This window comes from Oryx dammah, unplaced genomic scaffold, assembly GCF_014754425.2.
Source record: "Oryx dammah isolate SB20612 unplaced genomic scaffold, SCBI_Odam_1.1 HiC_scaffold_5, whole genome shotgun sequence".
Lineage (NCBI taxonomy): Eukaryota > Metazoa > Chordata > Mammalia > Artiodactyla > Bovidae > Oryx > Oryx dammah.
In genome coordinates, this window is record NW_024070189.1 from 49586278 (window position 1) to 49610854 (window position 24577).

A 24577-nucleotide genomic window follows, 5' to 3' on the forward strand; every position below is an offset into this window, starting at 1 on the left:
TGATGAGGGCAGTGAGCAGAAACTGGTGGAGTACTAGGGTAGGGATGGGGGATTGTGATGTACAATAGCTAATGCTTAATGTGTTTGTTGAATGTTTATTATGTACCCAACACTGAACAGAATGCATTATGCACATAATCTCATTTAGTAAGCCTCTTAAAAATTCTTTGGGATTGTACTGTAAAAGCTCTTCAGCTAATGAGAAAAGTCAAGTGTAGAGGGGTAATTAACTGCTCAGGGTGGCGCAGTTAACAAAGGCAGAGCCAAACCTTGAGCCCAAGTCTGTGTGACTCCTCCTACCTGAGCTTTACCTCCTCCCAGAGATCAGTGTTCAGTGAGGCTACCAGATGAACATTGGACCTGAACTGCTGAAGATGGAGGACTTGCATGAGATTAGAACACAGGCCAGGGAGGAGCGGAGTGGAATAAACATCCACCTGAAGCTCTCACCGATGTCAGGTCAGTGGGTATTGTGTTGGAGCTGGCCTGCAGCCACAGCATGTCTGCAACTTCTGCTTTAGAGACAAGCCTTTTTAAAGATAGAAGTTCAGGCTGCCTGTGTGCTCAGGTGAACATGACAAGGGCTATCTTTAATGTGTTCAGGAATTTGCAGAAGCCTTGGCAAGTTAAGACTAGAGGACAAACCTCTGTGCTTATCCAGTTGAAGCCTTCATGGTTCATTGTGTTTGAAAATTATTAATGGGATTGCTACTTATTGTCTAAAGAAGACACATGGCAAAGTGCAGTTATAATGATGAACCTCCTCAGCATGGCCTTTCATGACAGCACTATCCACTCTCCAAAAGCTCCATCACTCTGTCTCTTTACCCTATTAACATTTTTTTTACTCATACCCCTTTTCTCCATCTGAAATTATTGTGTGCACAGAATTGGTTACTTGCCAAGAATACAAGCTCCATGAGAGCAGGACCATGTTTATTTTGTTCCCACTGTATCCTAGCACCTAAAACAGCTTCTGTTCAGAGTGTTGGTTTGAATGAATGTGCATTTTGAAGATATTAAAGACAGGCTATAATATATTAACCATTTATCCTAACAAACAATAAATGCATTATCAGAAAGAAGCATGTTAGAGAAAATACATGTGTATAGGTATAATGCATGGGCTTCCCTGGTGACTTAGTGGTAAAGAATCAGCTTGCAATGCAAGAGATGTGGGTTCAATCCTTGGGTTGGGAGATTGTCTGGAGAAGGAAATGGCAGCCCATTCCAGTACTCTTACCTGGGAAATGCCATGGACAGAGGAGCCTGGTGGGCTGCAGGAGGCTGGTGCGACTCCATGGAGTTGCAAAAGAGTCAGACACAACAACAGCACTGTATAATGCATAAAGTACATGATATTTACTACATATCATAAATCTGACATATAAATACTCTTCCATAAATATGGATAAATTTCATATTCTTTGGAAACTTTCACAAATCATCCACAGGAGGAAATATATGTTTTAGCTGGTTCTGTGTGGTACTGTTCCCTCAGGGCCAGGCAGCTAGGAATATACCCTGTACAAACAGAAATAACCAACCCAACTGTAGCAGTTCCTGAGATTCTAGAACATTCTGGGCTTCAGCATTTTTTTTTTTTTTTGAGGAGGGGGAGAAGTTTCAAGAATGTGCTCAGAGAATTGTTAAGATTACTTAACAATTACTTAACAATATCCAGTTGATGAGACCATCACTTTAGGGAGTGGATATGGGAATCATTAGGGGTTACCTAATTCTTTCTTCCCTGTTACTACATTTCCATCCCGATCTTTCTCCCTCTGTTCTCTTTAAGATCTGACACTCTCCTTCAGTGTGAAGAGCCGCTCCAGAAGGTGTGTAAATGGCCCCTTGCAGGAAGCAGCCAGGAGGCGGCTCTGGGCGCTGGAGAATGAGGACCAGGAGGTGCGTGCATTGTTTAAGGTGAGCTTCTGGGAGCAGTGCAACCTCATCTTTTGTCCTTCCACTACCTACACTCTCCCCAGCACCTAGGACAGTGCCAGGAACAAAGTCCCTCAAGAAAACTTCTAACTGAATGCACAATAATGTATAGGTTCTCTGCTCAGCAGGAATGGGTCAGGAGTCAGTGTCAGAGAAAGCTTTATTTTAAATCTATTAATTTTTAATCTTCTGCATACTTCTGTAGAATGGGAATCATTATAATATAAAGTATATTTTTTAAAAAATGGGAATTTGACTCTTAAAAATTGTGATAAAATATACATAACATAACGTTTTCAGTTTTAATGATTTTTACTGTACACATCAGTGATATTAAATGCATTTATATTATTGTGCAACCATCACCACTATCCATTCCGGAATTTCTCATCATCCTGAACTAAAACATTGTATCCACTAAACAGTAACTCTCCTCTATCCCCTTTCCTCAGACACTGGTAATCTCTAAGTGTACTTTTTTAAGTACCAAAGTTACCAATCAAAAATTAATAGCTATAAAATTTAGAATGAGAGGAGGAAAAGACAATAAGATAAACCAATTTCTCATCTTTCATAGTAGGTAAATAGTATCTTCAAGTTCTAGACCAAGGAAGGAGGGTATAATTAAATTATTTATATTAGGGGGTACTTCAGTCAGTCAGTTCAGTCACTCAGTTGTGTCCAACTCTTTGCGACCCAATGAACTGCAGCACGCCAGGCCTCCTTGTCCATCATCAACTCCCAGAATCCACCCAAACCCATGTCCATTGAGTCAGTGATGCAACCATCTCAACCTCTATCGTCCCCTTCTCCTCCTGCCCTCAATCTTTCCCAGCATCAGGGTCTTTTCCAGTGAGTCAGCTCTTCGCATCAGGTGGCCAAAGTATTGGAGTTTCAGCTTCAACATCAGTCCTTCCAATGAACACCCAGGACTGATCTTTAGGATGGACTGGTTGGATCTCCTTGCATTCCAAGGGACTCTCAAGAGTATTCTCCAACACCACAGTTCAAAAGCACCAATTCTTCTGCGCTCAGCTTTCTTTATAGTCCACCTCTCACATCCATACATGACCACTGGAAAAACCATAGCCTTGACTAGACAGACCTTTGTTGACAAAGTAATGTCACTGCTTTCTAATATGCTGTCTAGGTTGGTCATAACTTTCCTTCCAAGGAGTAAGTATCTTTTAATTTCATGGCTGCAATCACCATCTGCAGTGATTTTGGAGCCCAGAAAAATAAAGTCAGCCACTGTTTCCACTGTTTTCCCATCTATTTCCCATGAAGTGATGGGACCGGATGCCATGATCTTAGTTTTCTGAATGTTGAGCTTTAAGCCAACTTTTTCACTCTCCTTTTCCACTTTCATCAAGAGGCTCTTTAGTTTTTCTTCATTTTCTGCCATAAGGGTGGTGTCATACTTGCTAGGAGAATTAAAGTCAGAAATAGTTAAAGGTTGCTGCAAGTTGTTAAAAGAGATAGGGGAAAGAGAACACTGCTTTACATATTAAACTAGCATGTTCTAGTTATTTTACGGTCTCTGTATGAATCTGATACAAATTTAAAAGAGGAACATACTCTCTTAATCAGCCTTATAATAAAAAAGATAGTGTTTGGTTTGTTGGGAGAAGTAAATGAGATAGTATCTGCAGAGAGCTTGGTGTTGTGCTTGGGTGGTAGGATGTGCTCCAGAAATAGTAGATATGTTATAAATTGCAGAGTGGTTTTATTTTTAAATCTCCAGAATTCAGGAACTTGGAGGGATTAGCTACTAACTAGCACCATTGAGTTTCTTTTACTTTGAGTCACTTTGGACATGGGCAAGAACTGGGTTTGGCAAGAACTGAGATCCAGTTTGGGTGTCATGGCCCCCTTGACTTCCCCTGTCTGCGCTCTGGCATCCTTGAGTATAAAACAGGGATAATACCATTTCCTATTAAATCTGAAATGCCATTTGATTATAAATTTATTATTTTGAGAAGGAAAATAAGTGATGACAATTATTTATGATGTCACGCTTCCTCTTCTTTCATTTCAGAAGTGGTTAAATGTGATAAAAGTGTATTTGGAATGGGTTAACTCCTCTTTTCATACTGTTATTTTGAAAGTTAAATGAAGCATTGCTCATCAAACTGTTGCTGAAGTGCCTGGTGTGTAGTAAATTTCTTGTAAACCAATTTTTACCTCTTCCCTGACTACCAGGATCCACATCTCCCAAGGACCTGAGGCCTCTTGGGGCTTGGGATGGGAGAATCTCAGAATTGACTTTGCTGATGTAGGGGCTTTTTCTTTAATCCTTCTGTCCTCTTCTTTCTCCAAGGTTGGATTTCAGGGGTTGGTGAAATCAACCTCTCAGGATAGAATTTCAGGGATTGATCTTTGATGGTAGGACCTGGCCTGGAGGGAGAGGGACTTTCTGATCATAACTAGTTATAGTCAAGTCCAGAAGCTTGGACAAACAGAAGAGAAATGTTTTAGGGGAAAACCAAGTCTGGGCAGTGATTCAGGCCTTTTTATTCAGGTATTTTATTTTATTTATTTATTTATTTTTATTCAGGTATTTTAAAAAGAGGGGGTAAGTGTTGCAGGTCTCTTCTTGCTCTGCTTGTGTGTAAATTGTATAGCCTTTTGGAGGGTAGCTTGGCTCCTGTATTTTAGGATTGAAAACGTGTATTCTCAATTACACTTCTTGGAATTCAGTTCAGTTCAATTCAGTTTAGTTCAGTCGCTCAGTCGTGTCTGACTCTTTGCGACCCCATGGACTGCAGCACTCTAGGCCTCCCTGTCCATCACCAACTCCCGGAGTTCACTCAGATTCATGTCCATCGAGTCAGTGATGCCATCCAGCCATCTCATCCTCTGTTGTCCCCTTCTCCTCCTGCCCCCAATCCCTCCCAGCATCAGAGTCTTTTCCAATGAGTCAACTCTTCGCATGAGGTAGCCAAAGTACTGGAGTTTCAGCTTTAGCATCATTCCCTCCAAAGAAATCCCCAGGGCTGATCTCCTTTAGAATGGACTGGTTGGATCTCCTTGCAGTCCAAGGGACTCTCAAGAGTCTTCTCCAACACCACAGTTCAAAAGCATCAATTCTTTGGTGCTCAGCTTTCTTCACAGTCCAACTCTCACATCCATACATGACCACTGGAAAAACCATAGCCTTGACTAGACGGACCTTTGTTGGCAAAGTAATGTCTCTGCTTTTCAATATGCTATCTAGGTTGGTCGTCACTTTTCTTCCAAGGAGTAAGCGTCTTTTAATTTCATGGCTGCAGTCACCATCTGCAGTGATTTTGGAGCCCCCCAAAATAGTCTGACACTGTTTCCACTGTTTCCCCATCTATTTCCCATGAAGTGATGGGACCAGATGCCATGATCTTTGTTTTCTGAATGTTGAGCTTTAAGCCAACTTTTTCACTGTCCACTTTCACTTTCATCAAGAGGCTTTTTAGTTCCTCTTCACTTTCTGCCATAAGAGTGGTGTCATCTGCATATCTGAGGTGATTGATATTTCTTCCGGCAATCTTGATTCCAGCTTGTGCTTCTTCCAGCCCAGCGTTTCTCATGGTGTACTCTGCATATAAGTTAAATAAGCAGGGTGGGTGACAATATACAGCCTTGACATACTCCTTTTGCTATTAGGAACCAGTCTGTTGTTCCATGTCCAGTTCTAACTGTTGCCTCCTGACCTTCATATAGGTTTCTCAAGAGGCAGGTCAGGTGGTCTGGTATTCCCATCTCTTTCAGAATTTTCCACAGTTTATTGTGATCCACACAGTCAAAGGCTTTGGCATAGTCAATAAAGCAGAAATAGATGTTTTTCTGGAACTCTTGCTTTTTCCATGATCCAGCGCATGTTGGCAATTTGATCTCTGGTTCCTCTGCCTTTTCTAAAACCAGCTTGAACATCTGGAAGTTCATGGTTCATGTATTGCTGAAGCCTGGCTTGGAGAATTTTGAGCATTACTTTACTAGCATGTGAGATGAGTGCAATTGTGCAGTAGTTTGAGCATTCTTTGGCATTGTCTTTCTTTGGGATTGGAATGAAAACTGACCATTTCCAGTCCTGTGGCCACTGCTGAGTATTCCAAATTTGCTGGCATATTGAGTGTGGCACTTTCACAGCATCATCTTTCAGGATTTGAAATAGTTCAACTGGAATGCCATCACCTTCACTAGCTTTGTTCGTAGTGATGCTTTCTAAGGCCCATTTGACTTCACATTCCAGGATGTCTGGCTCTAGGTGAGTGATCACACCATTGTGATTATCTTGGTCATGAAGATCTTTTTTGTACAGTTCTTCTGTGTATTCTTGCCATCTCTTCTTAATATCTTCTGCTTCTGTTCAGTCCATACCATTTCTGTCCTTTATCGAGCCCATCTTTGCATGAAATGTTCCCTTGGTATCTCTGATTTTCTTGAAGAGATCTCTAGTCTTTCCCATTCTGTTGTTTTCCTCTATTTCTTTGCATTGATTGCTGAGGAAGGCTTTCTTATCTCTTCTTGCTATTCTTTGGAACTCTGCATTCAGATGCTTATATCTTTCCTTTTCTCCTTTGCTTTTCACTTCTCTTCTTTTCACAGCTATTTGTAAGGCCTCCTCAGACAGCCATTTTGCTTTTTTGCATTTCTTTTCTATGGGGATGGTCTTGATTCCTGTCTCCTGTACAATGTCACGAACCTTCATCAATAGTTCATCAGGCACTCTATCTATCAGATCTAGTCCCTTAAATCTATTTCTCACTTCCACTGTATAATCATAAGGGATTTGATATAGGTCATTCCTGAATGATCTAGCGGTTTTCCCTACTTTCTTCAATTTGAGTCTGAATTTGGCAATAAGGAGTTCATGATCTGAGCCACAGTCAGCTCCTGGTCTTGTTTTTGTTGACTGTATAGAGCTTCTTGGAATTACTTGTGTCAAAACAATCAAGGATGCATGCAAAGATTTAGATATGGGATGTTTATCACAGTACTGTTTAGGATGTTAAAAAATTAAAACAACTCAAATGTCTAATCATAATAAATCATTAAGAATTAATTATCTTAATGTGACAATGGCATATATAACCATTAAAAATAATGTAGATTATTTAATGACTTGGGAAATGATTCATAAAACATTGTTTAGTGACAAACTATTACAAAACAACTTAGTAACGTGATTCTATTCATATAAAAATAGTTATGTAGAAACTCACATTTGGGATAAAAGGTTCAAAGTTCATAGACAAAGTTGTTAACGTTGATGATCTCTAGGAGGAGGGATTATGGATACTTTCTATTTTTGTATGTTTTAGTTTTTCTGTTTACTGGTTTCATAAAAATAATTATTAAACAGAGATTCACAATTGAATTTACTTCCAAAGTGCCTTCTGTGATGCATTCTTCAGCCTCTAACACATACTTTTTTTTTTTTAAACACAAAAGATAGCATTTTCTGTGCACAGTTCTACACTTTGGCTTTCTTTTGTTGCCGCTGTTGTTTCATTCAGAGGGTACATTTGGAGCCTGTATCAATTCACAAAGAACTTTTTTATGGACATATAATATTATAATTTTATAATATATAATGTATCCATTGAATGGATGAATCATAATTTACCTTAACCAGTCTCCTATTGATGAATATTTAGGTTATTTCCTTTTTGTTTTTCTAGTGATGTAAAAAATCTACATCAGAATTGGTGAAAGTGGTTAAAAGGTATAAGCTTCCAGTTATAAGATAAATAAGTGCTGGGAATGTAACATATAGTATGGTGACTGTAGTTAACAATACTGTATTGAATATTTGAAAGTTACTGAGAGAACAGATCTTAAAAGTTCTTATCACAAGAAAAAGTGAATCTGTAATTATGAGGTGGTGGATGTTAACTAAACTTACTGTGGTCATCATTTCAGAATATATACATATGTTAAATCATTATATTACACACTAAAAATTAATACAATATTGTATGTCAATTATATCTCAAAAAAAGAAGTTCATACACAGCACGTTGTCATATGTGAACTTGTTCACAGAACACTTCTGTCATCCCAGACTGACTCACTGTTCTCTTTACTCAGGACCTCTCAGCCAGGTTGGTGGGTATCCAATCCCAGAAAGCCCAGTTCCTCATCACCTTTAAGACTGTGGAGGAAATCTGGAAGTTCTCCACCTACCTGAATTTAGGTATGACATGGAGCAGGCAGGTGAAGGAGCACCTGTGTCTCAGATCAGCCATTTTGTAGAGCTTGACATTAAGGAATTGGTGTGGCTCTGATAATTAAAAGAGATAGTGCCTAATTGGATGCTCTAAACGAAATATGACAAAGTTCCTGGAACTAAATCTAAAGCAGATACTGCGCTGAAATGTCACATGCAGCACTTCTTTGTTTCAAGGAGAGATTATTAGATGATCAGTTAAAACTGCCCAATAGTTATTGTTCATCTACAAAATTCAAAGTAGAGATAAATTCAAAGTTTATGGTTAAAAAGAAAAAGAAACCAGCATTAGGTAGGATCTAAATAGCTGTTCAAAATAGTTCCAGATCCATGTTCCATGTTTTTGGAAGAGTCAAAGAAAGATATGGGGGAATTGTCTGCTAAAGGGGCCTCAGGATGCAGGGTTTTCTAGAAGGTAAAGAATAATACTGGGGCACAGCACCAGTACCAGTGTGGTGGCAAATAGTTAACCTACCATCTCCATGGAGAGTAACTCACGATAGGGAAGTTACAATTGCAAAGCAAAACCAAGCAAAGCAAGAGGAGGCCTCTTGAATTGATGTGCATGTTTTACATCTCTTAGACAATGCTGGGCTCCATGCAAACCTCAGGAAGTGATTTCGTGTAGGGGAGGAGGGTCAAGATGGCTCTTCACTAGAAGCCATAAATTCTTCTCTTGTAGTCAGGGTGATTTTCTGCTGTCCATTCCACCCATTTCCTTCTGTGACCATTAGAGATCCTTATTCAAAGTATGCTCTATGGACCAGCAGCATCAGCATCAAGTGGGGCTTGTTATAAAAATAGAATCCTTAGCAAATGAACAACAACAACAGGTCCCAGCCTAAACCTACTGAACCAGCACCTCTATTTTAATAATGTCCCAAGTGATTTTTTGTGCACATTAAAGTATGATAGGCACTGTTACAGAAGATTCACAGGGCCTAAATCAGTACAATGGAGAGTCAGAATGGAAAAAGACAGGTTTTGCATCTTAAGAAAGTAAGGAAGTCTAGAGAAAAATCAAAATTTTAATACAAATCATTTAAATTTATAGGAATGTTTAAAATATTATCCATTATCATTACAGTTTTGCAATTTGCATAGTTTTTAGTCTGGTTTTAACAAGTGAGATCTTACTGGGCATGAGGTAAGGAGGAAGGTCAGAGGAATGTTACAGTAAATCCTGACTCACTTATGGATCATAGAGAATCTCCCTGGCTACTGCATCATCAGGGATATAAGAATTTGGATTTGGTCAGGAGAACTTTAAGGGGGAACCAGGAACCCCCAGAGTCAATGTTGTAATCTTGGAGATTCCTCTATGGGTATATTATAGAAAGATAGTTTGGTTTGATAATCTCATTCTGCTTTTATGGAGACTCATAATATGTTGAAAATAAATATGATTTAAAAATGACTTGTACTTCCCAACAGATGCTGAGAAGAACTAATTAGTTTTAGAAAATTTCTAGCTACCTCTCTGTGCTCTTCTAATTCCAGTTAAATGTAGTCAGGTTAGGGATGAAAGTCTGGGGGAGAAATTCAGGTGGGAAATTGCTCACCCTAATGCTCAGCTAATGTCAGGAATCATGTTGAGGAATCCTGTTCGGCTTGACTTAGGCTATGTATCTACATGTCTGGAGCATCTCCTTTTTGACCACAAGTACTGGCTCAACTGCCGACTGGTTGAGGATACAGAGATCCACGTGTCAATAGATGATAAACACCTGGAAAGTATATACCTGGGACTCCTGATCCAGGAAGGTGAGTATGGTTTAGGGGTGGGAATGAGAGTCTTATCTGGATATTTGTTATCAGAGTCCTTGCAATAGGATACAGAGAGAGGCAAAAACCATTCAAACATGAAAATATTCACAAACGAACCCACCTGTTATAGTATTATTTCAAGCATCTCAGTTTAACATCAATATCATATGAACAGCTGTGTTGGCCAGTGTCACTGATTGTCTGATGTTGGAACCACTTGAGAATTTTTAAGAAGATGTCCATGTCAGGGCTCCACTGGGGTCAGTTTATCTCCAGAGATGGGGGTCAGGCTTTGATATTTTTCAAAAGTTGCAGATTATTCTAATGTGCACCCAAGATTAAGAACCACTATTCCAAGCATGTGATATAATTTGATTGTAAAATAAAATTGCAGATCTTACAAAACTTGCATGATTTCATGAGATTGAAGAAAAGGATATTGGAAAACTTCTTGGAACATCTACCAATCTGTTTACAAGGAAGGATTGATCCAGGCTGCAACCAGCTGGTTAACAAGTGATGATATCGTAGTGAGAGAGTCAATTCCTAGGCAAATTGATAAGAAGTCCAGGGTCCCCAAGGAGGAGATAGAGGTCTGGGGCTCTCGAAGTGGAGATAGGTCTGGAATTCTCAAGGAGGAGGAAAGGACAAGCTTTTTTGTCTGCATTCCTTAGTCTTGGTCAATTACACAACTCAGTTTAAACTCTGTACTAAGGATTATACAACAACAATGTATCCTGCTTAAGGACAGTTTCTCCTTCCTGAAAACCTTCTGACTAATCCTGTAAGATTAGTGACAGGAGGGTACTCTTTCTGCCCTCTTCTGATGTCTATGTCAGAAGCTTTCTCTTTTATACTTTATAAAACTTTATTACACAAAAGCTCTGAGCGATCAAGCCTCATCTCTGGCCCCAGATTGAATTCTTCTCCTCTGGAGGCCAAGAATTCTGGCATCTTTCGTGGTTCAGCAATAACCTTTCAATAGACACAGTGAAAGAGCCAGATTTCTGTAGAATATTTTGCAGAATAATTCTCTTTCTGATTGTATCACATGAATCATACATGAAAGAAAAACTTTCATACTGTACAACTATGAAATTTAGTTGGAGAAATTATGTTCACCCAAATCAACTTAATTTATTCTTTTTTGTTCTTAAGATTAAGCATGAGGTTGCAATTATAACTGAAGTTCTCTTAAATATATTTTCACTAACTTTGTTTCATCTTTTCTCAAGGTGAAGTCCCAATTAAACCTCATTCTTGAGAATTATTTGGAATTTTTGGTGCCTATTTTAAGTGAATTCCCTCTCAGTGTTTTTTTTTTGAACCTGGTACCAATTTCCTGGGGTCCCAAAGACCTCCTGTAGCACCTCTCCCTGGACTGTGTACTTTATTTTCAGAAAGAAAAGTATTTGGGCTCTGATGGAAATATACATAGCGGATACTCCCTTTTCACTTCCTGCTACTCCTTGGAAAGAGCTTTTCTCATTATCTACAGGTCACTTCTTCTGCAGAGCCATGTGCTCTGTGGCTCACCCAGCTGAGAAGGAAGGGGAGTATTTGACACTTTGCAAGAATGAGTTAATCTCAGTGAAGATGGCTGAAGGCGAGTCTGAGTGGGAAGGTGTGTCCTTGGTGACGGGTCAGCGGGGCCTGGTGCCAGTGTCAGCCTTGGAACCCCTGCTTCTCCCTTTCCACCAGTGAGTAGCCACTCAAATCCTGGGAGAGGGTCCCAGAGCACACTGAAGTCTGCACAGAACAGAGTAGGTACATTTGTAGATATGGACATCCATGGTGTTAGGGAAAGGACAAACCTGGATGCTTTTTATCTTTTTCATTTTTTTTAACAGTCAAGATTTGTACAATTAGATGAAATGGAGAAAACCCAAAATTTCAAATGGACATTGCATCAAAGAAGAAATACACTGCCTGGTCTCCAATGCAGTGTTTGTGGGGACTGGGGACCATTTGTACCAGAGTCACTTGGGGATTTTACTACAAGTTTATATCCCTGGTCTTTCTGAGTCTCTCTTGGGGTTGGATCCAAAAATCTTCAATTTATGTAAGCTCCCTTTAAATATCAGGGGATATTTTTCATACTAAAGTCTGAGAATCCTTACTGGGAGGTAGTATAAATTCCAGCAGATTGACAATAAACATGATTCCAGGCCATGGGCCCTGTGTGTCAGAGAGTCTGACAGTAGAATGGAGTGGGATCCTTTGTTAGTTATTTAACTGGCAAACTAATTGCTGAGCTAGAAAATACCCCAGGCCTGTTAAGCTTCCCTCTTTTTCATAATGCTTGATAAAAAGTAAGTTCTCAATGAATGTTTGCCACTATTAAAATTAGAGTAATCTAAATGACAATAATACTTATCATTATTACCATCATTGTTATTTTAATGAATTATTCTGTTCACTTTTCAAATTTTTTGAAATTCATGTTTGCAAACCCTGTGTTTCCATTGGCAGATGGTTCCTAAAGAATTATCCAGGAAACTGTGGACTTTCCAGGAAGAGGGATTGGGCAGGCTCCTATCAGATCGGTATGGCTGAGTTGAAGACGGTATTAGTAGGGAGATAATATTGCTCTGCCTCCTACTTTATCCATAGATTTGGAGTCAGTTGATGTGAATTCCTGTCTCATCTCTGTTATTGACTCCATTTGGGGAAGCCAGTTATACCATCCGTAGACATGGGTTCCCTTGCTTGTGAAGGGAGAGGTCTCAGATCAGGGCTATACTGTACATATAAATGGCTCCAAGGGCAGGCAGAACACACAGATGCATGGAGGCCTGAATAGAAGATGATGTTAGGAAATGGTGGGGACTGTAGGGTTTTAAAGATATGTGGGTGAAAAAGAAGCCCCATGTAGGCCAGATGTGGCCTCCAAGCTGCCTGCTTTCAATCTCTAGTCAAAATGTTTTCTAATTTCCTTTAGAATTTTGTGCTTAGGAAGATTAAGAATGCTTGGCACATAGTGGGTGCTCAGTAAATACTTGTTGAATAATGAAATACATGCATATATATATGTGCATAAATATACGCATACATTTTAGTTAATCTCTCTATGTATGTGTGGGTATATATGGGCTTCTCAGGTGGCTCAGTGATAAATAATCCACCTGCCAACGCAGGAGACACAAGAGACATGGGTTCGATCCCTGGGTTGGGAAGATTCCCTGGAGAAAGAAATGGCAGCCCACTCTAGTATTCTTGCCTAGAGAATCCCATGGATAGAGGAGCCTGGCAGGCTACAGTCCATAGGGTCACAAAGAGTTGGACTTGACTGAGCATGCATGTGATGCACATACTTAATATACATATACACACATAAATATACACACACACACATATATATATAAACACATACACATATATCTGTAAGTATATTTATATCTGTTAGATAATAAAATTTAATGTTTTCATCTTCAACCTTGGAGCTGCCTTACCACACCTAGCACAAAGTGCAATTTTTAAAGTTCTGAGCTCAAATAACAGTTAAAAATATACAGAGGGAATTATCAGATCCAGACAGTATATCTAATAAATAATCAACCATAAACAAGATTTTTATCTGTCTGAGGCAGTATGGTCTTGTAGTTAGGAACATGGGGCTGTGAAGTATGTTCTGGGTTCAGATTCTAGCCCTACAACTTAAAACCAGCGTGGCCTTAGCCTCTTTGTGATGTGCCCTCACTTTGCCACAACTTCCTCAATAGCAAATGAGGTTACTGTAAAACCAACTTCAGATTTGTCATGGGAACTAAACTAAGTGACATCTATAAGTCACTTAGTACAGTTGTGTCACATTGTAACTGTTTAATTCATGGTAGATACTATTAACCCCCAAAGCAGTGGGAACTTCTGATTTTCAACAGCTAGGGAGTTGGCCAGTCATAATGACCAAAGGAGCCAGAAAGAAGTGGAGAGATCCTACAGTGGTCCTCACCCTGGTCTGTAGATCTGTGCTAACCATAATGAAGTGTTTGCATGGTAATGGCAAATAAGACAAAGTAGGGCAATATAGTGAGCTTTCCAGTTTTACACAAGCTGCCTTTATTCTGTTTTAAGAAATACCTAGCATTCTGAGATTATATTTCCTACATTTGTTAAAATTTCTTTTATAAAACAATGGTGAAAGTAGATGGTAGTTCATTTTTTGAATTTCCTAGATTGGTCAAATGAAAAGCCAGTTACCCTGGATCATTCCTGCCAATTTCTTTCTTTCTTTTTTTTTTTTTTTGAAGAGGGGGAGAAGTTTCACTGGTCCTTAAAAGTTCTAAAGTCTTGGGAACATTTCATTTCATATTACATTGGAAGCTAGTGAGTGGCTCAGCTGTTTCTGCCTTATTTGGTTGACCTGTGTGTTGTTTTCCCACAGGCAGAGGAAAATGTAAGGCCTGGAAGGAATATGAGAGGGAAGAAAAGGACGAGCTGAATTTCCACCAGGGAGAAAGCATTGAGATCATTGGCTTTGTCATTCCTGGGCTTCAGTGGTTCATTGGGAAGTCAGCGCTCTCAGGAGAAGTGGGCTTTGTCCCCACCAGGATGATAGATCCTGATTCTTATTCCCCAATGTAAGTATGACAGGTAGACCATCTGGGATGTGCTGGAGCAGGGCCACTTTCCCCAGTGGTCCTGTCCCATTCTGTGCAGGTTGCAGATGAGCTTCAGGGCTTCCTAGTAACACAAAGCCATAAGAGCACATTCTGACAACCTAGACAACATGAGGAGTGATAGGAAGGGAAAGATGAGTGACCAGGGAAGGAGTCAGTTCATTTCAGCAGATGGTCACTGAGGCCTTCCTCTGTGCAAGGAGAGAAGCACAGCCCTCCAAACTCAAGGCCCGCTCTTAGACCTTCCTATCCAATCAAGGGGCCCCATCAAGGGAGTGCATGCACAGGGACCTGTAGACTATTGCTTAGTAAATGGAGAATTCCCTCTCACGTAGGTCTATCTGCTGAAAGTTCAGTGTGAGAAGTCAGGTTTCCTGCCTTAAATCCAAAAGGCTTGGTTCTGAGGTACAGAACTACCATGTAACCAGTCAGCAGCAGGTGACAAGCCTGCTCCAGCCACCCTGTCATAGAGTCCTAGAATACCTCCAAGTCTCTCTGGGTGAGCATCCTGCACTGGGATAGGAAATAGTAAAAAGCCTGGGTCCAGGAAGTACTAGAGGAAACACAGAGTAGGTGGCTAAACTTGAGATACTGTAGCCCTCCACGTGGGGAAAACATGGCCCAAGCAATGCCTTAGGCTCTGAACACTCAGACTGGAATTCCTTCCCTCACTGAAAGAGCCACTAAGGAGAGAGAGCCAAGAACAAGCTTTTTCCTTTGTAGGGAGAGGGGAGAGAAGGTAATTTTCCCTACACAAACATGTGGGAACCCAGGTACCTCTATAAGAGGAATGACTCACTGAGTTCCTGGAGAGGTATGGAGTACAAAAGGAGTTTATAAGGAGGTAAACTCTGTCAAGAGAACTTTCCTTAAAACGGTAACATGTGAGTTCAGCTTTGCATGATATAAGACATTTCAACAGACATAAATAGGAAAGGAGGTCACAGGTAGGACAGTGAGGGAGATATTGAGGAGTGAGTCATGTTGTTAGGAGCAGCTCACCAGGTAGACGCTAGTGTGGCAAAGGCTTATGGGGGCCATGATGTGAAAGACAGGAAATGCCAGTGCCAAGGACCTGTCCTTCACCTGCCAGGGAATGAGGAGCCACTGAATGTATCTGAGCAAGGGTGACATGATCTGCCTGGGATTTCTGTCTAAGAAGCCAGCTCTGGCTTTGGGTGAGCTATGCATGGTCAGGGGATAGCCTGGAGGCAAGGGACCAATAACAAGGTTGAGTTCAGGGGCATTTAGGAAGGAGCGAGGGGACTGGAGAGGAGAGAACACTGCTAGGCCCAGTCAACACTTTAGAGATTGTGGAAGCTTTACAAATATGGATCCTTGTGTCTTGCCTCTAGAAGTTCATTCTCATTGGTCTGTGTGGGGCCTGGGTTGCTATGACTTTAAAAGCTCCCCAGAGGGGCTAGTGTACAGATTGGGTGAAAACTGCTGTTCTAACTATCCCCTCAATTTACTGCAGGGGTAGGTGAGGATCCCAGGAGTGAAATAGCTGAACCCATCCCAGATTTCTGATGTTAAATCTGGGGTTCTCTTTCAATAGCAGAGTCCTGAGGCTCTGATGAAAGGGAGAAAGAATAAAAAGAACAGAGACTCTTGTAAATGGGAAGAACCATTTACAGAGCAGAGAAAGAAAGAATGTAGTGAAGGAGACAGCTGAGGAGGAACTACTAGCCATGTGGGAGATGGGGGGATGCTTAACACTGTGAAAGGGCTTTGAGATTGACCATTGAGAAGTCACTGGCCATGAGGAGGTCACTGGTCATTGGAAAGTAGCATAGCTCAGTAATAAAGAGTTTCAGAGCCAGATTTCCTGATAGGCATTTATAGCCACAGGAGCACATCCTGTGTCTCCATTAGCTTACCAGTGGGTGACTTCGGGTATGTTAATTTGTCTCTCTAAGCTTTAGTTTTCTCATCTGCAAAATACATACAGTGTTAATATTTGCCCATAAGATTGTCTTGAGTTGAAATGAGCTACATGTCCCTTAGAATGGTGTCTGGCATAGTGTGTATGAGGGTGTGTGTGTGTGTATTATGATCAATATGCATTAACTCTTATTATTGCTGTTACTGTTGTGGGTGGTAATCTTTGAGAGGCCATTAAATAGGCTATTGAGGGTAGGTGTCAGATTTCATCAATTATATTGGACTTCTGTACCTCATACCATGGGTTTCCCTGGCAGCTCAGCAGTAAAGAATCTGCTTGTCAATGCAGGAAACATAGGTTCGATTCCTGCGTCAGGAGGGAAGCTCTCCCAGAGAAGGAAATAGCAATCCACTCCAGTAGCCTGGCAGGCTACAGTTCATGGGATTGCAAAAGAGTCAGACATGACTTAACAACTCCTCATACCATGCCTCAAGTGACAATAATCCAGTACTACTAAATTAATCTGATCATCACATTTTAGCTGGCTTAGTTGCACAGGATACACTCATCCTGCAGAATATCATCCTCTGTATCACAGAGGTGGTAGGACACCTTCTCCTTACTTGCACAGTCACCTGTTGGCCTCCACCTGGTCACCCGTGGGACCCCATGCACCAAAGATTGCACATTTGTTAGGGCAAGAAGGGGAGAGTGGAGAGGAGACAGAGAAGGGTGGCAGAGGGAGAGGGGAGGGGCACTTGTTCATTGCACACCCCCAAAGCACTCTCTAGATTACAGACACTCTCAAAACACAGCAATTGGATGAAAACCCTACAGACAACCTGCCGCCTGAAGCAGCCATGGTATGGACTAGGAACCAGCCATCCCTGTGTGCTGTGCTGTCCCTGTGATCAGGCCACTGGGTGTCACTCTTAGTCTGTGTTTGGGGTCGGGTTTCTGAAGATGGCCCAGCATTTGCTGAAGTCTCCATCCTCTCCTCGCAGCTTCCTTCCCTTTGATGGTTTTTTATTCTCTGAAGTGTTTCTACAACATATGTATGTGTGTATGCATGCATGCATATATTTTTTGATTTAACCAAATTAGCTGTGTATTGACAACGAAATTTCTCAGAAGCTGTTTTCTGAGTCAGGTTTAGGTCATGCCTCTGACACGTGGGAATGGGATCTTGCTTATCCATGGAAGCAAATTTTTGTGGGTTTCTTGTTTTGTAGCTCAGGTTTCAACATCAGCTACCTATTTCACAGCAACAGTAGCTGGAAAACCCATTCTTAAACCTTGGGCAGGTCTGTCTGAATAGACAGTCTTTGTATTTGACAAGAGTGACTTTGAAGACTATCACCCTTTTGAGAGTGACAGAAGGCCACATTTGTCCTCTTTTTTTTTTTTTTTAAAGCATTTAATGTGTTTGTGTTTGAGTTTGTGTGTGTTTTAAGTGAAAAAAAGTCCTTAGATATAATTGAAGATGCCTTTTTACCCCCTCATACTTCCATCCTCTGATCCTGATTCCATCCTATAGGCCAACACTGAAATTTCTGGTCTTTATTCTGATACATTTAAAAAATTGACATTGTTTATAAATGAAAATACTATGGTTTTGTGTATTAAAATTTTATATAAATGTTTTTTCTACAACTGGCCTTTTCCACAATTGACATTATAAATTTAAGATTTATTCATGTTGTAAAAGATATAGTTCATTTTCATAAAGTATTACTTACAAGAAATTTATATACTTAAATGCCTACATTTAAAAATAAACAAGATTGAAAGATTAATGTACTCAAAACCAGATATAAGAGAATAGGAGAAAAGCCAATATTTCATGGTATTAAATGTTAAAAAATTTCTTTGTTAATCCCCTCTTTTATTCTTATTGTTTATCTGTGTCTTCTCTATAATTCCATTTCTTGTGGCATCTATTTTTGTTGATGAGAAGTTTGCTGTTTCATAACCATTTCTTTGCAGTAGGTAGCTTTTATCTCGCTGTTTTTGTTAAGGTTTTGTTTTGTTATTGATGTTTTGCAATTGTACCATAATATGTCTAGCTTTGATGTATCCTATTATTTATAGCAAGTTGTCCGCTTCCTTCTCCATCATGTACACCTCTAGGTAGATATTTCAGTGGAGATCTGTGAGTTGGTAAATGCTTTCCATCTCTTTAAGATACTTAAAATATATTCTTGCATGATCATTTACATAGGTGTAGAATAATATCTTCAAAGTGTAAAGTGAAAATTAATTATTAATATAAAATTTCAAATCCATTTTGCCAGAGTTTTGTCAATCTTATTAGTCTTTTCAGAAAGCCAATTTTTCTTTTGCTGACCATCTTTATTGTTTGTTTTCTATTTCATTAATTTCATATTTACCTTTTTAATTTTTCTACTTTGCTTTTATTTCATAAATTTATGTTCCTATCATTTATATTTAACTCTTTTATTCCATGAGTTGAATAGTTAATTAATTGATAATTGAACCCAGAAAGAATGATTAGGAGAAATAGAAAATCCAAAAAGACTTATAACCTTAATGAAATGGAAATCATGTTTAAATTATATTATTTTTATTTATTTTGCTTAGGACTTGGTGTGCTTCTTCAATTTGAAGACTCATGTCTTTCTTCAGTTCTGGAAAATGCTCAGTCATTCTTCCTTTGAATATTGCCTCTCTCTCATTCTCTTTAGTCTCTCTTCTGGAATTCCTGTTAGAGGTATGTTGGACTTGTCATTCTATCCTCAATCTTGGTTAATCAGTTCCTTTATATTTTTCATCTTTTGTCATGCTAGGCTACATTCTGGATGATTTCCTCAGAACATTCTTCAGTTTCACCAATTTTCTTCTCTATTGTGACTAAACCTGTTGTTTAACTTTACTCATATGGTCCCAAATGTCCATGCTTTTATTTTCACTTCTAAAATTTGTATTTTACTATTTTTCACATATGCTATTTCTGCTCTTATAGCCCCATATTTTCACTGTAGCCTCTATTCATTCTTTTTATTTCATTATTTTAACCATGCTTATTATAAATTATCTTCAGATTACTGTTAGTTCTATTGTAGTGTTGATCTACCCATTTGTGCATTTGCTGACTCTCTTCGTCAATAGTTCATTTTCTTGTGTGGTTTGTATTTTCAGTTATGTGAATGAACTTTCAACATTTTAAAAGATGGTCTTTGCCTGAAGCCTTTACTACAGAAAGCATTCCAGCAGAGCACTTTTGGCTTTTGCTTTCCCTGGAAACTTAGAAACTCAGTGGTTCAGATCTGGTTCTCTGATAGGGTACCTACATTGTGCAGTGTAAATTCATATCCCACACCTTGTAATAGTGTAAGCCTAGGTGTTTTATTTTTCCCAGACACTCAGACAGACAGAAAGCGTGTTCTTGGCAGGTTATGAGAAGTTTCCAATCCCCTTTTATAGAAGTTGCAGCACTTCTAGATTTTAGGCCATAGAGAACACAAAGCTATTTTGGGAGCTCCATTCAGCTTCCATGCTTCACACAGGTCCAAAGTCACATTCTGTCCCTAAGTGGTATTAGCAGGTCAGCCACCTCTGAGGGCCAATGTTCCAGATGAGAACCTCCAGCATCTCTGGACCATCTACTCTAACTTAAAAATTTGGCTTTGGTTTCTCCTTTTGTTTCTGGTTCCTAGGAATTTCCCTTTGTCTCTTTAAAGACTATATGAAAATGTTTATCAGATTTTATCCATGCTTTGTCTATGTATATGGTGGCAAGTAGCCCTGTGCTTCAGCTTGTTGTATTTCTAGAAGCCCTACCACACTCCTTCTAAGTCCATCTCCATGCCGGCAAGCCCTAATGTAATTTGTCAAGCTTCTTGGACTCTCTCTAAGTATCTGGGACTCAGGGCATTAGCATATTAGCCATAGGCAATGGATATAGAGGCAGAAGACCTCAGCTTCGGTCTCAGCTTTACCACTTTCCAGCTGTGTAATTTTGAGCATGTCACTAAACCTTTCTGAATCTTTATCTACAAATATGAATAAAAATACTTACATCATAGGATTGTTATGAAGAGTAAATGAAATAGTAAATTCAGGAATGGGATCATATCATTCTTTTTATCTCAAATGAGTTTAGATGTAGAATTCGATTACATGCTCTTTTAATAATGGAATATCTTAAACTGCTGGGGAGAATCTGGAGGTCAAGCCAGAGGGATAGGGGTTCCATAAGACAGGGAGGCTTGGTGTACTGCAGCCCAGGGGGTTGCAAAGAGTCGGGCGCAACTGAGCGACTGAACTGACTGACTTAAGTATTGTGTCAAGAGCTGTAGATGTCAAGACAAGCTTTAGTGCCAGTTCTGCCTCTAATCAGAGTTGTGACCTTGAGCAGTTCATGTTAGTGGCTAGGCTAGTTTTCTCAACTAGAAAACAGCCACTAAAGTGGCTGACTTTCAAACTGCATTTATCTGAGCTATGGAGACAATGGGTAAGTGGCAGACCATGGCACTGCATCCCAGCCCTTCCCTTAATCATGCTTGAAGTAAAGAAGCTCCTCTTATATCCTGCTTTATGGTTACCTAACCACAGACTGAACTGAACTGAACTAAACCACAGACTTTATTTTTCTGTACCTCAGTCTCTTCCTCTGTAAAAAGGGAATAAGAATAGTATATGCATCATAGGGCAACTGCATGCATTAAATGAGTATCTGATTAATAATAAACAGCTCCCACAAAGTATTAGCTGGTATTAACACTTGGGCTTTCAAGTTATTTTTGTTTTAAAGCTGGATTCTAAAGTTAAAAATATATTGGGAACAAAGAGATATTAAATGTTGTCTAGATGGATACTGGACTGAATACTTTCCAAGGCACTTCTAGTTTTCATGTTCTTTGATTTTATGACAGGTATCTAGCTGACAAATTGGTTTTAACAATTAGTTTATACAGTAAAATGAATATACAGAGCTCTGTTATTTATAATCATTTCTTCTAGCCCCCTGTCCTTCCTTCTACCCACTTCTCATGCCTCAGCCTTCTTTCCCTCTCTTTATGGTGCATAACACTGTTGTGCTGTGTCATGGAATCTGATGTCAATATCAGCTGTGAAGGGTTTCTTCTGACTATAGTCAAGCTTTCTCCATTGTTCCTCTAAATTGTGTCATCAGTCCTGAGTGTTTTCTTGAAATAATCTGTCAAAGAAACATCTTTTAATGGTCCTTTTCCAACCCCTGCATTTAAGACAGCCAGTTCCTATTTCTTTCCCTAGACATGGTCACCATGTGGTCTCACAGAATGAGTAGGGGTTGAAAGAAGGGGTTTTGTTTTTCTTGAGAGATAGAGATTTAATTGGAGGGCTGTTCTCATGTGCCACTTCTTCAGCCACCACATAGGTCAGTTCTGCACAGATGAGGTGCCTCCAGCTCTTCTTTGATGTACAAATAAAAGCATTATACAGCAGTGAGATGAGGAGTCTGATTTCAGCTCTGACTGTGCAGGTTGATGGCTTCTCTGTGTCCTTCACTGCATTCTAGGGTGAAGAGAGAAGAGGTCGTGTCTGAAACCTTGCACTGATCTGTGTCCATGTCTTTTGCCTCAACACAGGAGCAAGAACTCCACCTTTTTCAGTGATGAGGAAAAATGCTCTCTGGGGTTCCTGGGAAGTGACAGGAAAGCTGAGTGTGTCAGCTTCCTCCGCACACTTGCTCAGACTGACATAACATCTGTCTACCGGCTTAGTGAGTATTTGCTTCTCAACTGTCCCCCCCACCCTCCGAGAAAGCCCAAACTCCTCAAAATTAAGGAATTGTTCCTAACCAAAAAATACAGCATCTCTAAAGTCTAATCACATGCATGTATGTGGGGCTGTGATCACAGTTCAGTTGATGACCTGGGTCATATTTGATTAGCAGCATTTTCACTTTGGATTTCAGATGATTCTAAAGTCACAAGGGACTTGGTGCCTAAAAACTATGAGATGTAATGAAATCAGTTCAGTTATAGAAAAGGAGGCTGGCCATATTGAACCTTCCATTCTAAACTGGAGAAGAAAACTTCCTGGGTTGTGGCTGAGGGTCTTCCTCCTAGGGCTGAAGTAGGTCTGGCCCCACAATAATAAAGGTGCGGCCATAGAACATTATAGCTGGAAAGACCCTAAGAAATGACTTCTCTCATTTTATAGATTAGGAAGCTGAGGCCCAAGTGAATTAGTGCCTGAACCAGGATAAGAACTGCCCTCCCCTGTCCTCTAGTCAGGACAACTCCTACTTCTCCACATTGCCCCTGACACAAAATGACTTTGGACTGTTGGATATGTCAGCCTTGGGTGAGTGAGGAGCCTCAGTACCTAGCACAGTTTCAGTGGTGTCTGAAAGACTGACTGACTGAATGAATGACACTCCTTTCCCCTACTTTGTGAGGGGTCCCCTGCTCTGTGTCAAGAAGTGCTTCATCCAATGACAGGGTTTGAGGAAGGATTCCTGTTTCTCCTATCTCTTCAGTGATGGAGATGCTGCATCCACTCCTTTGTGGCCACGTTAGATGGCACATATTTCATGGGTATGGCCAGAGATTCTGCAGAAGGACTCACAGGCTAGCCTCTGGAGCAGAAGTGGGAGTTAGAAACTTTCTCCAGGCACAGAAACATTTGTGATTAGCACCTTGCCCAGTTATCAGCACCAGCCCGGGCAGCACTTTCTTACTACAGGCAGATCACACTGCTGCACCAAGCTGCACCAGGAAGCTGAAGTTATGAATGTAGCCTGGTAGTCAGGAGCCAAGGTCTGAAAATCAAGGATTAGGGGCCTGCTTTGGAGGTAGGGGTGGCTGTAGACTTGGATCCAGGGTATCTGCCAACTGTTGACCCAGTGGTTGAGGGAGATCCAGGGACAGGTCTCAGGCAGCCCATTAGCTCTTATCTACAGACCAAGGGTGCATCTCTGCTGGGTGCCGGGCTGCACTTCCTAGCTTCACAGGTTGTCCCTGGCACCAAGGCAACGAACAGAAGGGGCATCCTGTTGGTAAATTCCATTCTTTCTCTGAGACGAAGTATTTTTTCTTTTGTTAATTCCTAATTATTTGTGTTCTTGGGGGTCCTGGCCCTAAGAGAAATGGTTGTAGTAGGACAGGCACATCTCCCACACCATCAGTGAGGGACAGGTGCAGGAACCCAGAGTCCAGCTCTCTAGCTCTGCTGTGTTTGGCTGTAGGACCTTTGGGGGTTGCAGATATCAAGTACCTTCAATGACACTCACAGAAGAAATCTTCTCCTGAGAATAGCAAGTGGAGGCTTGACTTGGTGAGGGGCCTGCTACCCTCAAAGTTCACTGGAGAGCTCAGGGTAGGGGCACAGGTGGCTGACTGTTGCTTCTTTGCCAGGAAGAGGTAGAATCTTTTTTCTAGCAGCCCCTGTTCTATGGAGCACGAACCTGGCCTTCACCTCTACAAGCTCCACTGTGGCTACTTTGGCCAAGGGGGTCAACTTCTTTGCTGCCAAGCCCAAGGTCATCTTTTTGGTTCTCACCTTATCTTATTTCACTTTTGTTCACTTTTGAACACGGTGAAATGTGTTCACTTTTGTTCACTTATCTTATTTCACTTATGTCACTTTTGTTAGATGGCTGCACCATAAACCACCCTGGTCTCCATGACTCCTCTTTTCTCTGTGCCTTTCCAGTCTCCTGGATTGGCTCTCATCTGCCAGTAAAATGCTGATGTTTTCCCAGCTCATTCACAAATCTCCTCTAACCACTCCTCCCCAACCTGCTTTGCTTTTCCTTCCAAATCCTTCTTTTGGGACTTTGAGACATTCTTTGTGACATAGTGTCAGTCACAAATCCATGTTTGCAAGTCTCCACTTTTCTCCTTGGCCACAGATCTATTTCATTCTCTGCTAGAGCTCCTACAAGTACTACAAATTCAAAATGTCTAAAACTACTAGAGATTGTGCTTTCTCCCACCTCATCCCACCACAGTACTTCAGGGAACACGACTTAGGAACCTCAGATGCTTCTTTACCTTCTTTTCTTAATTATTGACATTTGGTCACCTCATCCTATCATATTTACAAAGCACATTGTGCACACTGAATCTGTCTGTTGAATGGGTGGATGACAGAGGAAGGTAGAAGGAAGGCTGTACACATGGAAACAAGAGGCAATGCCACATGCCA

General features: G+C 40.5%; 1 protein-coding gene across 2 annotated transcripts in view; it reads left to right on the forward strand.

Moving 5' to 3' along the window:
• The window catches only part of SH3TC2 (SH3 domain and tetratricopeptide repeats 2), a 55784-nt gene that overhangs the window by 13435 nt on the left and 17772 nt on the right, over positions 1-24577 (forward strand). For both annotated transcript variants that reach the window (XM_040239645.1, XM_040239646.1), the window contains exons 3-9: positions 1799-1926; positions 8011-8116; positions 9770-9913; positions 11415-11616; positions 12389-12462; positions 14301-14496; positions 22012-22145. In XM_040239645.1, coding sequence (XP_040095579.1) covers positions 1799-1926; positions 8011-8116; positions 9770-9913; positions 11415-11616; positions 12389-12462; positions 14301-14496; positions 22012-22145 — 984 coding nt within the window. The remainder of the gene's footprint in view (positions 1-1798; positions 1927-8010; positions 8117-9769; positions 9914-11414; positions 11617-12388; positions 12463-14300; positions 14497-22011; positions 22146-24577) is intronic.